Raw genomic sequence first — 17,000 nt, 5'->3', positions numbered from 1 at the left:
CAATACAGATGGTGAGTGACGATGGAGCGCAAAGGTAACACCCAACGCCATAAATGTGGACACCAGTTTAGCCACTTGACGGCGACTAACCATCCCCGGTTATTCTTCTCCTCAAGAGGTTGACGTGACGATGTAGCACAGAGAGAAGAATTGGTCAAAAAGGTACAGAGGTTCAACGCCGCCTCATTGTTCCCGCGTTGAACCGGTGTCGTGTGCCATAGATGGGGAACAATAATTGAGTCTGCTGGTGGTGCTAGGTAACGAATGCGGTGGAACGCTGTGGGTTTATCGGCATGTCACCCGGATAGACGCCCGATCAACATGGCCCCAATATTCGGGTGGCTACGAGTGGGGCATATGATTCTGTACCCGCCACTGGGTGAATGAACCGTAACTGGTAGGTCGTGAATGAAATCATCCCAAGATAAAGTATTTCTTAGCCACCCGTGAACCGCCTAAATTCATATCGATCGAACCAATCTGTACGGAATCAAAGTCTGCATTCATGAGCATAATACAAAGTGAGAGATGCAGAGATACCAAAGTTGAATACAAAGAAGATATCATACCCGAAAGGGAGCATCCGGAGAATCCTGCGCACGATCGTACTCCTTCCCTACCACGACTACATCTGCCATCTGTTCAACAAAATCCCTCGCCTTGGTCATAACATCATCTCCAATTCTGTCTCCACACGCAACATCAACTGAAGCATCTCCGGACTGCCACATTCTGCTTTGAGCCAATCCTTGTTCGATCATAGCTTGAATACCTCCGATGGGTTCCCAGTTCAATGCAGCCGCGATTTGTAAGAGCGGTGTATTTCGCGGGCGATAGGCCATATCAAGGAACAAGCGTTGGTGTGGGAGGGGAAGGTTCGAAGCATCTGAAGCTGTTGGTGGTGTATAAGGTTGTGTCAACACGTGTGTGATCATGTTGTATACACCACGCTCGGCGTCTGTGACTGGTAGATAAGCTGGGATAGCCCCAACAATCGCAACGATGGGCGGTCGATTCGCTCCAGCCAGTTCCTTTTCTGCCTGTGCAATAGTCTTCAAATGTACCAACGGGAGGCCAGGGAAGCACTCGAACAGAGCGTCGATTTCGGATTGGTCTCGGTTCATCAGATAGATAGGTGCGAGGCCCATTGAATGCATTGCGTAAATTGCAGAATGGGCCGCACCACCTCCACCAATAGATAGCGCCGCGGCCTGCCCAGGAGGGAATGTGTTGGATGAGGAAAATGTACGGTTGACCTGTAGGCCGAGTTGTCGTAAAAGAGAGTTACGAACGCCTAAGTAGTCTGTGTTTGTACCAACTGCCTTCATAACGCCGCTTGAAAGATCGAGAACAGGAACGATCGTGTTCACTGCTCCAACAGCTTTGGCCTCGGGAGTGATCTCATCTAAATATTTCATGACCGTGACTTTCATGGGCATTGTAACACTAGACTTGTGTTCGTGCCTGGTTCACTCGAAGCGTTTGGAATGGCTTACCTCGAGCCCCCAAAATCGGGGCTACGAATAACATCCATCATCTCCTGGGTAATGCGCGAGGTGGACCAGCATTCGTAGGTCTTGTTCGTGTTCATTGATTGGAAAATCAAGTTATGGAATGCTGGGGACGCAGAGTGGAGGACAGGGTACCCAAAAAGGTAGTGCTTGTCTCGAGTAGGAATCACCATAGCGAGGAACGATGGACTCTGACCAGATAGCAATTACTGTATTTAAGTAGAGATTACACGTCGAGTTGTTTGCTAGCTAGGCCGGGATAGCTAAACCTTTGAGCATAGAACGGATATTTCGGATCTCGGATCTTCGAGAACGATGGTATTCGTATCGACCGGCGGTGAAATAGAGAGGAAGGCCGCCATGATATATGAGGGAGTGGGAGTAAATATAAACCTGCTTACTCTGGTCGTGGTTCAAATTCTGCGGGCCGGGTTTATGAAATTGATCCTGTATCGGGTCCTTATCCGACTACAACTTTGGGCAAGCCGACCAGAACGAATTGGGTATTTTAAATAGCACGCGAAATCCTATTTCAGCATTCACTATACATTAAAGGCAGGAAACATATTTGTGGTATTACATTTGTTCGACGAGCATAGTAGATTTCACAAGACTCTTGGCGTCGTTCAAACGGCGTTTGGGCGCGCTGCCAAACGACCCCGTTCCAGCAACGCCTTAAAGCTCTCAAGAAATCCAAATCCAAGATCTAGCATTATCTTATATGAATATATTCTTGCCGCTTGGTACTTTGTTTTACCCACAAATAAAATCATCAATTCCTAGCGGCCTTTGCAGCCTTCCTAATCTCCTCAATTGGTTGAAACAAGAGGTTCAACCTCGGTTTCGCAGCCAATACTTCTCCGTATGTGGCAATCAGGTCCATATCGCTCTCCTTCAACCCTCTTCCAAAATGGTTTGGTCCACTAAATGTCATAAAATACCATAGACCTTCTAAAATCCTAATGAGTCGATCACAGAGGTATGGGATCGGTGCGTGAAGAAGGACATAGAATGTTCCCGCCGTAGCATATATACTTGTAGGTTTGACGGCGCGAAGCGGAATGGGGGTGAGGCGACTGAGGGCAACGACGATACGCTCCATGAGCGGGACTGACACTTGAAGACTCAACTTGGCAAACAAGGTTCCGGTTGGTTTGATCGCTCTCAATCCAGCCAAAAGTTGCGAAATTAACAGTCTGTCACGGCCCCAAGATTCGCGGGGGTCACCAGCGAGCATGGAGGGTGGTTGGTGTCCGTCTACGATCACAAAGTCGAACGCTCGCGTGGGAACGGGACTTGTTTGAAATATGGTTGTATCCCAAAACCCTTGAACTAACGAAGGAGCATGGTCGAACATGGTCACATCGGCCCAGTGGACCTGGAGCCGATCTCGTAAATGAAGTGGAACGGCCAACGAATGTCCACCGTATTCGATTGGAAGGGATATGCCCATCCCTTGCGCGTTGGGATATTTGCTTAGGATGTACGTTGAAAAGCCGCCTGGACAACAACTGGACGAAAACACGTCAGTTCAATTAGCTAGTTAAATGCTGAATTGACTTACCCGAGGTCCAAGAAAGAACCGTCTCGAACAAAGCTGTACTTCCTATCCATTTCTTCTAGCGCAAATCTCATCTTGTGCATATACGTTTCTTCATGTGACGAGAACATATTATTGAGTCCGATTGTCTTAGGTGGCGGACCTGATCCAGGTACGATGTATGGATTAAACGGAGGGAGAACATATCCAGCCAGCACTAAACAATCTATACATTGTATGTTCATTCCATTGGTATGAAATCGACATGACAAGTAGTTACTAGGTGGAGGGACAGGATGAGGGAAAACAGAGAATGTGGAGGTACTAGTAGGGGAGTAGGTTGAAGCGTCGCTGGGGGTATATGTAGGTGGGTTATTCTGAGGGAGTATAGGGACATCGCTAGGAAAGTATGGCCCAACAACCATCGTGGTCGTGCGTATGAAGCTTTCTGGCGCTTCTAGGTGGCGGCGTGAATTTGTGGCTAAACTGGGAGTCGGATCAGTTCCGGTTTAGGGAGATTTCCACCAGTTGCTATATAGGGTCAGAAGTCAAATATGGCATATGGACATAATGATGTAATTTGACGTACTGGTCTTGCCGAGTGCAGGTGTCGTCAAGATAAGATATACGAGTAACCCGCGTGAAGATAGAAATATATAATGTGTCAGGACAGTAGGTGATGTGAGAAGGTTGGGGGGGGGGGATCATTGAAATGCAGGAGGTCCTATTTTATATCTTGAACCAAGTCCACTCGAGTCATTTATATTGGTGGCATAGCTGCGCATATACAGAGACTTCCATTCATATCCCCTTTTAGACCAAGCTTCTGGTGCCTTCTAGCAAGTGCGCTTTTGACTATTGCATGTCTATAGTAAATCCGAATCAGTCAATACCGGATCGTGAGCGTCAATACGCGTGTCCGATATGCAAGCAGCGCCAGGTTCCGATACCGGTATGTCATCTTCAGGATTCAAGGCGCAACGTTGAGTTTTACTCTCTCATTAGGGCAACTAGTTGGTCACCTGGGTGTTCAAGGAGTGCAGTACATCCGAGGATTATCGGTTTACAACATCAAGTCTCGCGCAGACCTTCAATCTTCGTCTTGGTTCTCTTGTTTCAGATCTTGGATAGCTGTATTAATACAATGGGGAGTCTGCACAAATCGCATAGTCACAACCGTGAAGTAGTCGTCTGGTTTTCGAGAACAGTTCGGCGATACCTGCTTCATCGACCGGTGACGCTTCGTCGTAGTGGCGCTTATCACGTGTTGCTGAAACAACCTCTTGCAATCGGGGTCTGAAATTGTCTTGATTGCGACCAACACATGGCCAACGATACCAGGTCCGTCTCCTTATCATACTCGTTGTCTTGGTTAACATCTCTCGAGTAGATCCTTGCATTGTTTATAGTTGTGTTATTATTGCCTGGTGCTTTTTTTATTATTAGTATGCCGCGACGTAAACGGTGAGTGAACATTGACACAGGAAAGTTGCAGTTTGTTCATTTCGATTTATTCTTTTGGCCACAGAGATGAGGACCGTGCGAGCTCACCAGTGGAGAAACCCAAAACACCACATAGGGTCAAGCGTACTCGAGTTTTATCACCTGTTTCTCCAGATAACCACCTTCTACCCCAACATGAGCTCGATTTGAGCATCCCATCACATATTCGGCGACTTGTCAAGGGCAAATATGTCCAGAGCGGGAGCGGATTCATCGATATGACCTGCGACGCAGATGAAACGGGAGATAGCTCTGGTAGCTCGGACACGAGTATACATGTCCGAATGGATGTCGTACGCTTCGACTGGCCTTCCAGATTCACCCAGATTGATAACCCCAGGGCGAAGACTATCCACAACCGGGGCGATAGTACTCCAGATAGATTTATTCCACGCCATGACGACTCAGTACTCAGGTCCACTCCCCGATCCGCTCGACTAGCGAGGCATGTGGAATTCGTTGTTGACGGAAGCGGTCCAGCATTCGAACAGAGGATGAAGAAGGCAACTGCCAAATTGCGGCTGTCTAAACAAGCAGAGAATATTGGAGAAGAGTCGTTTGCAAGGCGGGTTATGCAGGCCGGAGAAAGAGACTCTCAGAATCCTTTCCTTCAGTCCGATTCGGACTCACGTCTCTCTATCGCTTCGACCCTGCGACAACTTCCGCACGAACGTGCTCTCCTGCTTCGTTCTGCATCTTCCCTTATTGCGCCGCCGAAAACTCGAGGTCCTTCGCCTTCAAGCCAGTTTCATATGCAAAGAGCACCAATTCATGTATACGATGCACCAGAAATATTAGAGGTAATGTATGTTCATTACTCGGCTATTCAGTTCCTTTATTCATTCGGTCCAACAGGACTATTATTCGTCGCCGTTTGCATGGTCAACTAATGACACATTCGCGTGTGCATTGGGATCGGCTGTTCTTCAGCAAAGTTTCTGGTAACAGACTCTTGAACATTGAGCAGTTACGTAGCGCTCCAGGTTTGAAGAGCGCTGTAGAATGGTGCGACAACGCTCTGGGTACGTCCTTTCTCTGTGGGTAATCAAATCAACATTGATGGGACTGTTAACTTTTGCAGCGGTTGGCCAGACCGACGGTTCACTCTCACTATACGATACTGCCACTAAACGGCAAACATCGGCTTTACTTCCCTCCAGCCCCAACTCGTCTCAGATCTGCGCCTTGAGCTGGACCGGTAATTTGTTGGCCGCTGGGTTGGATGGAGCTGCACTCTTATGGGACATTCGGCAACCTTCCCGTTCTACTGGGCGTCAGCCGATAACAAAACTCACTACCCACGGGCCACACAAAGTCTGTGGAATCAAATGGCGCCCAGATGGTGAGATGTTGGCTACGAGCGGAGACGATAACGCTGTGTGTGTTTGGGACATGAGGACGTTAAAGAAGCCTCTGATTAAAAGCACCGCTGGGAGGGTTGCGTGGAAGAAGAAGGGACATTGCAGTGCCGTCAAGGTCTGTCTCGTTTGTCCTACTCTTTGCTTGTAGTGCCAATGCTCACGGGCCAATAGGCGTTAGCATGGTGCCCATGGTCGCCGACCGTCCTCGCATCTGGAGGTGGAAAATCCGATGGGACAGTTAACTTTTGGTCTGCCCAAACAGGAACATTAAAGCACACTCTTTCACTCGGGTCACAGATTACGAGCATATTCTTTTCCCCCGTCTGCCGCGAAATCGTCACCACACATGGTTTCCGGGCACCCTCTCGTTCGCCATTGAACCCTCATCAGAATCGGCCTTGTCCAACCCGATAGAGGAAGTAGAAACCGCCAACTCGATCATCACCCACACGTACCCTTCACTCAACCGCCTGACGCATGTCCCTAATCTTCACGGAATGCGAATCTCGCATGCGAGCTTAAGCCCTGATGGGAGCCGGCTCATGACCGGTGGAACTTTTGAGGCACTTGTGATGTGGAGCGTGTGGGGTGCTGCTGGAAAGAGAGAAGAAACAAGTGTTGGGAATTTCGTTGGATTAATTCGGTAGTCGAGTCTAACAAAATTAAGACATCTGTGTGTGTGTTTATTGCTTTGAGCCAAGTGGGAGCATGTATGGTTATTCAAACTTGTCGTTTGTACTTTTCGATTGTTGTGCAATCACACAGTAAATTAATGATTTTCATGATCTTATGGTTTGCACCTCCCTGTTGTGTTCATCAAATTTGGATCATTTCGCACGTGTAAGCAAACTCGAAGGTCGAGAATCGTATGATTGGCACATGACGCGACGACAAATTCAAAGGACGATCACGACCACGTGACTTGACGCACTTCTCCACCCATCAACCGCCCGAGATGGCTAAACGAGCAGCAAACGGAGCTGTATCAGAAGCTGAATCGGTTCATGGGGTAAGTTTGACATTACTAAAAATATAATAATACCTAATTAATGCGTGTTTTCTCAGAGTAAAAGAGCGAGACACGGTATATATAACGACCCGCCACCAAAAAAACAAAACTGATTTCTGACACAGAGCAACCACACGACTCGGAGGATGAACATGAGGAAGAAGAACCTCGTTCTACGCAACCCACGTTGACACAAGCTCAGCGCGACCTGGCTATCGGAGACGACGAAGCATTCGAGGCCAAGTATCGAGATCAAGTCCGCAGAGAAATTGAGGAAAAGGGTGCGAGGAGAGCACAGAAGACTGGTGTATGTTCTCTTTTATTTTGTGAGTTAGTGGTTTCTAATGAAAGGGATAGGAAATCGCGGAGTACGGAATCATCGAGAAGATTGAGGTGTGTGCCGATTTTGCATGCTGGTTTAATCTGTACTAATTAGGCAATTCGACTGTAGCTCGTCAATTTCATGTGCCATGCTGTAAGACATTGTCTAATACTCACACCTTTTTCTACATGCTCAATTAATCCTGGGATTTACAGCGAACGACCGTTCAATTTGGTCCCCAAATCAACTTTGTTATCGGTCATAACGGATCCGGCAAGTCTGCAGTGCTTAGTGGGATTGCAATTGCGTTGGGTGGAAGAACCGCGAGCACTGGGCGAGGAACGGGCTTGAAGAGTTTTATCAAGGAGGGAGAGAAGTACGTTCTGCTTGCGCTTTTAATTTTCTCGGGATAAATTGACATTGGGGGAAATAATTCAGTGCGGCGGAAGTGGCTATCACGCTCAAGAACGAAGGGCCTGATGCCTATCGCCCTGATATTTATGGGGAGGCAATTCGCGTCTCAAGAAGGTTTACAGATAAAGGTGCGTCTCATTGCGCGAACTAGGTGCTGTACTAAATGCCCAAAACAGGGTCGAGTTCTTATGCGATCAAAGGCGCCAAGGACAAGTTTAAGAAGACAATAAGCAGCAAAAGGGAAGAATTGACAAATATTACCGATCACATGAACCTGCAGGTGCGCTCATCATTGCTACAGTGTTTCCATATGGCATGCCCAAGGAGTGTATAGGTGGACAATCCTGTTGTAGTGCTAACTCAAGACACATCTCGCCAATTCCTTGCCTCGAGTAAACCAAAGGACAAATACCAGTTCTTCCTTAACGGAACTTCTCTTACACAACTCTCGGACGAGTATGAGACCATTCTGGAGAGTCTGAAAAAGACGGAAACTATTCTTCAAAGGTAAACACTGGATGCCTTTGCAAAAGTGGTGGACCGGAGCTAATATGCGTTTGGTAGCAAACAAACAGTTGTCCCCGACCTCAAGCGCCAGTTCACCGAAGCACAAGGCAAATACCGTGAGGCACAGGCTGCTCAGCAGCAATCTCAGCGCGTGGATGATCTCGAAAAAGAATTGGCCTGGGCACATATGAAGAGGAAAAAGATTGTGAGTTTTCTTACGCTCATTATTTGTACCACAGGCAGTTTGGGATTTTGCTGACCGATTATGCGTTAGCAAATGGAAGCTCTTGTGACGGACCACGAGACTGGCAAGAAGAACGTGGAGAAGGCTCAGTCGCATGTTGATGGTGCAAAGGTTCGTACGATTACCCTCTCTGGACTCATGGCATTAACTAAGGTTGTGGCCCTTAGAATGAGCTCAAAAAAGCAGAAGACGAGATAAACTCAGTGAATCAACAAGAAGCAGAAGATGACAACGCCGGCAGCCTTGAAGAGCAGCGAAGGAGAATCAGAGAGGATATGAAGAGCAAGAAGGATCGTTTAAGAGAGGCGAAGGTACGATTTCTTATCTCCCACTCTTGGAGCATGAATACTTATATCCACCCATGGCAGAGCCAAATGTCCGAAATGAACAACGCGCTACAACAATGTAACTCTGCAATTAAAGAGTTAACGGAAAAGATCAACGTCGAGGAAGCTAAGCTTCAAGACGATCGTCGTGGACTACGTGAAAAATTGAATTCGGACATGGAGCGCGTGACCAAGCAGAGCAAGATCGAGGAGTCAAATCTTAGGTACTTCATTCATGTACATTCCACCCTGAGTTATGTTGACTTTTCAATCATCAGCGAGTGCCAAGCGAACATCAAGAATCTGTCTCAGTTAATCCAAACCAAGCAAACGGAAAGACGCGAAGTAATAGACAGCAGGGAGAAACTCCGAGAGGCCATTACCTCGGTACAGCATAATATCAAGCGACTGGAAGACTCTCAACGCAACGCAATAAACAGATTTGGGTCGAATCTTCATCGTGCACTAGTTGATATTGACCGACACGCATGGAAGGGCCAAAAACCTCTTGGGCCTTTGGGTCAATATGTCGAGCTCAAGGACGGTCGCTGGGCGGAACTCATGAGGATATACTTAGGTGGTTTGATGGCTAGCTTTGCGGTCACCGATGCAAGAGATCGCGAGCCTTTGAGCAAAATCTTACAAAACCACGGAAACACGTACGTCTCCCGATGCTTGTTCGCAATAGGACGTAACTAAAATCAGTCAAAGGCAACCAAATATTATTGTTGCGGAGTAGACTTGTTCGATTACTCTCGTGGAGAACCACCTGCAGAAGTTCTTACCCCTTTGCGGATTTTGACTGTAAGTCTTCTTTTATTCCTTCATATCCCCCTGCTCATACTTGGAGTAGGTGAAGCACGAATGGGTGATCCGTCTTATGATTAACAGCGCTTTCATCGAGAGAACGTGCTTAACTCGGACGCGTGCTGAGGCTCAACAATTACTTGATACTGTACAGGGCGTGAACGTTGTTCTGAGTGCAGACTTGATGCGTTCGCAGAAGTATCCAGATGGAGGGTTTTTCACTAGCGGAATGCGCAAGTTGAGGTCAGAGGATCGGGCGAATTGGTATTTCACTGCAACAGGCTCTGATGAGCAAATCAGGTACGCTTCTTATCTTCTTTGGGTGCATAAGATGCTAAACTGGATGGTAGGATCGAAAGGGAAAAGCTCGCTTCGCTGGAAGAAGAGTATAAGAGTATTGAGCCAAGGTTAAACGAAATAGATACCGAGGGCAAGGCCATGTCCATGAAGATCAGGGAACTTCAGGTTGGTTTGCTATGAAGAATCACTGCGGTTGCTAATCGGATACCATTGAGTAGAAATCTGAGACCAATATTCGTGCAAAGGTATTCAAACTCAAGGATGAGCGTGCAAGGTTGAACGAGCAAGCAGAAGAAGAAGCTCCGGCTAGCGTGCAGGGACTCCAAGAAGCCCGCAAGGTATGTGGTTCGAGTGCATGATATATGCATGTGCTAACTAGTAGTACAGGAAGAAGAGGAACGCAAGCAATCTATCCTCGACCAGTTCAAGGCCGTTGCCGAGCGCGAAGCAGTGCTGAATAGTGAACTCAAACCGTTGGTTGAGAAACTCGATAACATTCGTAAACAGGCCGAACAGACTGAGCGCCGGAACATTGAAAACAAGGTTAGATTCGGATGTCGAGTCCAACAATACATTATGCTGACTATTGACTCAGCGGAAACTGGAGCCGTTACTAGAACGTCGTCTGATGGCTGTCAAGAAAGTAGAGCACTATCAGAAGAAGCTCGAAGATGCCATGAAAGATTTAGAAGAAGCTGCTCAAGCGGAAGGAATTGTGGTGACCGAATATGATGTGCGATTGTCACAACGTAAATGCTATGGGGTAAATACTGACCGTTCATTGTGTAGGAGTGGCTCCGAGAAGCTTTGACAATTTCTCAGCCTATCGAGACGGATAGGACCCCTGAAAGTATTGATGCTGAAATAGAAATCATTAAGAAAGCTCTGAGGGATCGCGAGCGAAGGTGAATTGTTCTTCTGACCAAGCCGAGCACTAGTTGATCGCAGATGCAAAGACATGGCCAGAGCATTGAGGAGATTGCCCAAGAAGTCCAATCTACTCAAGAAGCACTGGACAAGACTAGACAAGGTAAAGTTATTTACCCTTGCCAAACCGCTGTTTGGTGCTGAACCTATTCTGTAGAACTTAAGTCAATTAAATCCTTCAACAAGGGACTACAACTTGCTATGAACCTTCGTCTCGACACTTGGCACATCTTCCGTCGGCATATTTCCTTGCGTACTAAGCAGCAGTTTTCTTGTAAGCCGGCTCGAGGTAAATGGTCAGTATTTGGGCTGATCAGTATTTGGTAGATTATCTTGGGCAGCGTGGGTACCGTGGAAGCATTGATTTCGACCACAAGTCACACACCCTCGACCTTCGTGTCATCACGGACGAGGCGAATCCACATGCCAAAGATAAAGGTATTTTTAAATTATGAATTTCTTGTATCTTATCCTGACCTCAGGATAAACTACAGATCCTAAGGCATTATCTGGAGGTGAAAAGTCCTTCTCAACTATCTGTCTTTTGATGTCGTTGTGGGAGGCACTTGGATGCCCAATTCGGTGTTTGGACGAATTTGACGTCTTCATGGATCAGGTAAACCGACATATTGCAATGCAAACCATGGTGAGATTGGTATTTTAGCTGCGGGTATGATTTCAACGCTAACCGAATGCGGCACGTAGGTTTCAACCGCTAAGGCAAGCGACAAGAAGGTGCGTTTTGAACTTGTCTCTGGCTGATCATGACTAACACAGCTCCGCAGCAATATATCATCATCACCCCGCTCGATGTTAGTTCAAATATTGGTGGGTAGCTGTGTTGTCTGCTGTCTCCTATACGCCAATTCATTTTTGTGCTGCAGCCGCGGGAGTAAGAATTCACAAGATGGCGGATCCAGAACGTGGCCAAACCCAACTGCCTTACGTTGCGGCTTAGCGAAACTTGTACTCATTCTCAAGTGGTTGTTCTCGGCTCATCTTAACTTAGGCGATTATCTTCGTGTAATTTAATTTACTTCTATGTTGTCGTTCTTTCGCTTGACCGTTACAATTTGTTTATACTACTTTTTTCGAATAATGCTAATTTAACCAACTTGCCCGAGGTCGGTGTTGGCATCCTTTAAATGACATTTATTTCACAACCAGGAGGGCTGTGACCGCTCATTCGGAAGACAGTGTAATCCGCTAAATACAGCTCCTTCTAACAATTTCAAGCAACCCTTAGTTTATCCACCCAGGCCACGTCCTGCCCCTGCTTTTGGGACCACCTTACGAATTGGTCCAGGCGGCGATTGATCCAAGTACGCTCAGAAGTGGTCAATTGGTCGGTGTAAAGCGGTGCAGTCCATGCCTTGGCGGCTTCAGAGGTAGACTTCCCCCGTTCCTTGAGGGCTTGAGACGTTGCAACAAGTTTTCCGTCCTTCACTTTCGGATTCTGATTATCTAGTGTGGGGCCTTCAGGGGTTGTGCTTGGACTTTCAGTTACCGCCTGTATCCGCTCAATGATCGTATTCGCATTTTCAGTATCGGATCCTGCCTTCAATTCCCCTGCGCTCGCTCCTAATAACAGTGCTCGTGCCACACTGTCCTTTTCCGCAGGCGGAAGCGCATACATGTCGAATAAATTGGCCAATAATAGGGCGTGCGTGAGCGGCGTTTCGGTCGGCAGTGCAATATCTTCAGGAAGAGGCGCTTTATCAGCATCAAGAGGTGGACAAGGCGCAGAAAGCAAGCTTTTCATAAGCGCACGTGCCGAAGTGAGGGATGGGATATCGAAACCAAAAATGGGCCGGTGGTACAAGAGAGCGAGAGCAATATCCGGTGATTTCAGATGAATGCATCTGCCTAGAGAAATGTTAATAATCTGTCTGTAAATTTGGTCCTACTGCACACCTATGAAATCAATCCGAGCGAGATCATCAATGTGCCAACCCTTTTGACGATAAATCTTGAATATATCAATAAATTCGAGAAGCTCTGCACGAGTACCTGCGAGAGTGATCATCTTCACAAGGAGAGCTCTCTTAGGATTTTTCATCCACTCCAAACGTCTAGTATTTATTTGACTTCGTGCAGAGGATGAGTTACTTCCCCTGTCTATCGATGCCACAAGTATAAAGTTATGTATAGCCTATGAGTAAAGTCAAAGACGAACCTGCATGATACTGGGTATAGGCCTCTGCAAACGCAGGATGGTCCATAAGTGTCGCCTTGGCCAATTGAAACCTATCCGAACGCCGCGATTCAAGCTTCTCCGCGTAGCCTTTTGCTACAGGCCTAGTGCCTTTTGCCTCGGGTTGGCCCTGACTAGGACTGGCAAAAAGATCTTCGTCATTATCAAAATCATCCGCATCACCATCGTTCTGAGTAGACCGCTTCTTTTTGTTGGCTTTATGATCCCTGTCAGTTGAAATGTATGCTGGGCACTGCCAAGATAGACTTACAGATGCTGGTAACATGTAAGCCTCGGGTTGCAACCGGGGAGACTCCTCCGGCGCGCGGTCGCAGACCCACTACCGGACGAACTAGACTCCTAGATGTAGCCGTACAGATCACATTCATCACTTAAGATTATTATGGATAAGTTAGACCACCCTATTTTGAACGTATGAGAACAATTAAGTATTGAATCTCACGAAATTTGGCGGGAGGGGGCAATAGATCACGTGCAGCATTTGGAATGAAGGGAAGCGCCGGATGCTGTTCTTATATGTCCATCACCATCAACTAACCGCGCTCTGACATGACTTGGACTTTTCAAATTAACGTGTTTGAATTTTCCGGGGGATATTGTCTACTCTATTCGCTGAAGATAGCAAATTACTATGCAACTATACATTGAAACTTACAGATCCGCACCACATGTGCTTATCATGCCTTCCTCAGTTCTACGGCTCTCATTGATATCATAAAGGACTTCTATTATTAGCTCTAAATTCGCGGTATCCCCATTCTAATTATGATCCACAACGGACGGATCTTAACTCTTCCAGTCTATCTACTTGAGTTATCCCGCAGGGGCCGCGCATACCACAAGATAGAATGTTCGTAGCTTCCAGTTCGATTCTATAGAATTCAATAGAAGTAATACACCACCATTAGCCTGACGAGCGAATCCGTCACCCCCAACCGGCCACTACATATTGGTCCTGTTTACGCCTATCACCACCGAGGAGACAGGCCTCCACTCTTCTCACCATCATATGGGTTAGACAAATTAACCCTTGACGGAATTCTGTGGGTTTCGTTATATTCCCCCTGCTTCTTTTAAGCCTTTCAAGTATCCTTTTTCCAATGTATTCATATAATCGCTTATGACTCCCAATCCACAGACCGGAGAGGTAGTCCGATCTGTCTGCTGCGGCTTATTTTAGGGTGCCCCGATACTTTTACAGTTCCCTAAAATCCGGAAAGCCACGTTTCGAGGCACTTCCAGCTCCGAGCCAAACCCATAGCCTGTTATCTGAAGAGCCTGTGACACACTTATGAGCATCTCAGCTCATGAAATAAGGTTCTTCCTATACTTCTTCACCTTGGCCCATTCATTTAAGTTTGCCCTCTCAAGTCGGTTTGCTTCAGACCTCTGGGCTCTCCAATAGGACGAGTGTGCGCACCTGGTCGTGTTTCGCTTTGCATCCTGCCTACGACCCCTTAGCTCCCGGATGACACTAAAACGGGTCGAAGATCGGCCAACTCCAAGGGAAGTCTACAGTAAGTGCTTTTGCTTTTGCTTTTTAACTTCGGCTGAGATCGATTTCCTTAGACTGGCGCCCTTATCTACTCGCATTGATTGCTGGATGGGGCGGTGTGCTCTTTGGGTGAGTCCCGATCATCTAATCGTCTCACTCCAGTACCCTACCTCCCGGTCTTTCTTTCGCTCGAAGTTCTCAACATAATTTCTAATGCATATGTATGCACCCGCAGCTATGATTCAGCATTCATTGGCGGAACTATTGAGCTCCTTGCATTTCAAGCCCAGTTTGGTTTAGATCAACTGAGTGAAGACGAATTGGCCTTCACAAGTTCGAATATTGTGTCCACGTACCAAGCCGGTAAGTCGAAGAATGTATCCAACCAGTTGTAGCATCGGTCCTTAGGTTTCGCTCTGCTTATCAACCATCAAACCCGATTATATCTCCTTGCCATTTGCTGATAATTTATGTGCCTTTTGTAGGTTGCTTTTTCGGGTGCATAGCTGCTTTCTTCATAGTGGAAACATTCGGACGAAGAATAACACTACAGTGCTCATCCGCTCTATTTTGTCTGGGTGCTGGGCTGATGCTGGGGGCAAAGCATTCGTAAGTAGACAACCTACTTTTCGTCAGCGTAGAATTAAAATACCTTTAGCTTGGGAATGATTTTTCTTGGACGCATTGTCGGAGGACTAGGTGTGGGCGGGGTGTCACTTGCAACGCGTACGTGGTACTCTGTTCAATTAAATTATCCGCCTAACGCGTAAGCTTTTTTAAAATAGCACTCTACATTGCCGAAATTGCACCTCCCTCCATACGTGGTCAGCTAGTTGGGTTCTATGAGATTTTTCTACAAGCAGGAGGTGTTGTAGGATTTTGGATCAAGTAAGCGCCTACACACAATTATCGGACACTTGACACTCATGCTGTTGTCCGTCTATAGTTTTGGTATTTCTGAGCATGTCTCATTTGGGTCAAAACAATGGCATATTCCTGTGGCTGTTCAACTAAGTAAGCAACCCGCATAGCTTCTATCTAGTACTTGTCTGACCTCGCAAAGTTCCTGGTGGTCTTCTTTTGGTCGCGTCTGTTTCCCTTCGCGAAACTCCGCGCTGGTTGTATCGCAAGGGGCAGCTTAATGACGCTATCGTGAACTTATCCTGGATAAGAAATCTGCCCGCCGACCACCCTTATATTCAGCAAGAGATGGAAGGGATTCGAGCTCAGTTTCAACGTGAAATGCAGGAAAATGGCACCGGAGGATTTATGACCAAACTAAAGGAACTAACAAAACCTGGGATCAGAAATAGGCTCGGGGTAGGGATGTGTATAATGATGTGTCAGAATTTGACTGGTAAGTGTGGCTTTATGGGTTGGCGCGAGATGCTTAATTTGAGCTCTATAACAGGAATGAATGCCATCAATGTCGGTTGGCTTTTTGGCTGAACCCAAAGAGACCTGATTAACCTATTTCTTAGTATTATTCTCCCACCATTTTTAGCTCGATTGGTATAACTGGGACGAATAACTCTCTATTTGCGACTGTATGCACTTCAGGTTGTTTGTTTGAAACGTGCTGACATTCAGTGCAGGGCATTTATGGAGTAGTAAAAATGGTAGCTACGCTCATCGCTCTCGTCTGGCTTGTTGATCGTGTTGGGCGCCGAAAACCATTGATTGCTGGTGCTGTGGTCGGCGCGCTTGCTATGTATTAGTGAGTTAATTGACAGATGGTATTTCCACCTATCAGCTAATGATGGTCACAGCATCGCGGGCTTTGTAGCCGTCGCTAAGCCTAGTAATGTAGGAAGCCCTAGCCCCGCTGGCAAATTCGCTGCTGCATGCATCTACATCTTCGCTGTGGCGTTTTGTGTGGGTACCGTTACCTGGCTGCGGTTTTCACAGATCCGATTGAAATCGATTGATCTTACAGATGTCGTGGAATGGGATCTCATGGATCATCTGTTCGGAGATCTTCCCACTCAGTGTGCGTGCACTCGGGCAGGCAATCACTTCCGCCACACAGTGGTTATGGCAGTTTGTCATTGCGCGTTCCACACCTTATATGATTAAGAACATCGGATATGGTACATACCTGGTAATGCCGACCCTGTAATATCTGTGAAGTATGTAGCGCTAATCATCACCAGTTTTTTGGATCATGCATGGTATTGATGATTCCTTGGGTGTATTTCATCCTTCCAGAGAGTAAGGGGACATGTGTTTATTCGATGGAGCGACAAAACTAACAATATTTTAGCCAAGGGCGTGTCGCTTGAGGACATGGACAGGTTGTTTGGATACTGCCCGCACGGAGACAATGTGGTGATCGAAGAGGGGTTAAGCAAAGGCGAAATTGTCGAAAGAGAGGTAGTTGGATCAGGCGTACATGGGCAGATTTAAGCGCTTGTTAATGCCTCGCACAATGTCTCCCTAATCCATTAAACTTACATTCACAAGTCACTAAACAAGTTTGCTATCGCAATTTGTGCCAATAGCAATTGCTGCTCCTAGGA

At 46.9% G+C, this 17,000-nt stretch overlaps 6 protein-coding genes across 6 annotated transcripts; 3 read left to right on the top strand and 3 right to left on the bottom strand.

The window, feature by feature from the left end:
* Positions 1–563: 563 nt before the first annotated feature.
* On the bottom strand, positions 564–1,684 carry RhiXN_08452 (pentafunctional AROM polypeptide; the record flags this gene model as incomplete). Its single annotated transcript, XM_043328268.1, has 2 exons — positions 564–1,446; positions 1,497–1,684. The coding sequence occupies 2 exons, from the start codon at positions 1,682–1,684 to the stop codon at positions 564–566; spliced, it is 1,071 nt and encodes a 356-aa protein (XP_043183653.1).
* Positions 1,685–2,283: 599 nt separating this feature from the next.
* On the bottom strand, positions 2,284–3,476 carry RhiXN_08451 (FtsJ-like methyltransferase; the record flags this gene model as incomplete). Its single annotated transcript, XM_043328267.1, has 3 exons — positions 2,284–3,022; positions 3,076–3,277; positions 3,332–3,476. The coding sequence occupies 3 exons, from the start codon at positions 3,474–3,476 to the stop codon at positions 2,284–2,286; spliced, it is 1,086 nt and encodes a 361-aa protein (XP_043183652.1).
* An 899-nt stretch (positions 3,477–4,375) lies between these two features.
* Positions 4,376–6,562, top strand: RhiXN_08450 (WD40 domain-containing protein; the record flags this gene model as incomplete). Its single annotated transcript, XM_043328266.1, has 7 exons — positions 4,376–4,392; positions 4,498–4,515; positions 4,580–5,359; positions 5,410–5,576; positions 5,636–6,030; positions 6,087–6,282; positions 6,330–6,562. 7 exons carry the CDS (start codon positions 4,376–4,378, stop codon positions 6,560–6,562), a joined length of 1,806 nt encoding a protein of 601 aa, XP_043183651.1.
* Positions 6,563–6,870: 308 nt separating this feature from the next.
* On the top strand, positions 6,871–11,729 carry RhiXN_08449 (structural maintenance of chromosomes protein; the record flags this gene model as incomplete). Its single annotated transcript, XM_043328265.1, has 28 exons — positions 6,871–6,924; positions 6,981–6,999; positions 7,050–7,231; positions 7,282–7,317; positions 7,376–7,399; positions 7,462–7,622; positions 7,685–7,788; positions 7,837–7,940; positions 7,995–8,167; positions 8,225–8,372; positions 8,442–8,522; positions 8,579–8,722; positions 8,780–8,961; positions 9,016–9,428; positions 9,477–9,541; positions 9,591–9,844; positions 9,895–10,009; positions 10,063–10,182; positions 10,232–10,387; positions 10,440–10,577; positions 10,634–10,749; positions 10,801–10,874; positions 10,929–11,045; positions 11,099–11,209; positions 11,266–11,417; positions 11,477–11,506; positions 11,557–11,599; positions 11,656–11,729. The coding sequence occupies 28 exons, from the start codon at positions 6,871–6,873 to the stop codon at positions 11,727–11,729; spliced, it is 3,390 nt and encodes a 1,129-aa protein (XP_043183650.1).
* A 273-nt stretch (positions 11,730–12,002) lies between these two features.
* RhiXN_08448 (uncharacterized protein) lies at positions 12,003–13,354 on the bottom strand (the record flags this gene model as incomplete). The annotated part of the gene is made up of 4 exons (XM_043328264.1): positions 12,003–12,637; positions 12,686–12,889; positions 12,948–13,181; positions 13,237–13,354. The coding sequence occupies 4 exons, from the start codon at positions 13,352–13,354 to the stop codon at positions 12,003–12,005; spliced, it is 1,191 nt and encodes a 396-aa protein (XP_043183649.1).
* A 1,100-nt stretch (positions 13,355–14,454) lies between these two features.
* On the top strand, positions 14,455–16,887 carry RhiXN_08447 (Sugar (and other) transporter; the record flags this gene model as incomplete). The annotated part of the gene is made up of 15 exons (XM_043328263.1): positions 14,455–14,503; positions 14,556–14,597; positions 14,644–14,844; positions 14,967–15,090; positions 15,140–15,207; positions 15,267–15,369; positions 15,428–15,495; positions 15,545–15,838; positions 15,893–15,909; positions 15,963–16,028; positions 16,077–16,198; positions 16,251–16,356; positions 16,418–16,582; positions 16,635–16,692; positions 16,745–16,887. The coding sequence occupies 15 exons, from the start codon at positions 14,455–14,457 to the stop codon at positions 16,885–16,887; spliced, it is 1,626 nt and encodes a 541-aa protein (XP_043183648.1).
* Positions 16,888–17,000: the final 113 nt, after the last annotated feature.

Source organism: Rhizoctonia solani, chromosome 10 (assembly GCF_016906535.1).
Source record: "Rhizoctonia solani chromosome 10, complete sequence".
Lineage (NCBI taxonomy): Eukaryota > Fungi > Basidiomycota > Agaricomycetes > Cantharellales > Ceratobasidiaceae > Rhizoctonia > Rhizoctonia solani.
Note: the sequence above shows the minus strand (reverse complement) of the source record. Positions and strands in the feature narration are given on the sequence as shown.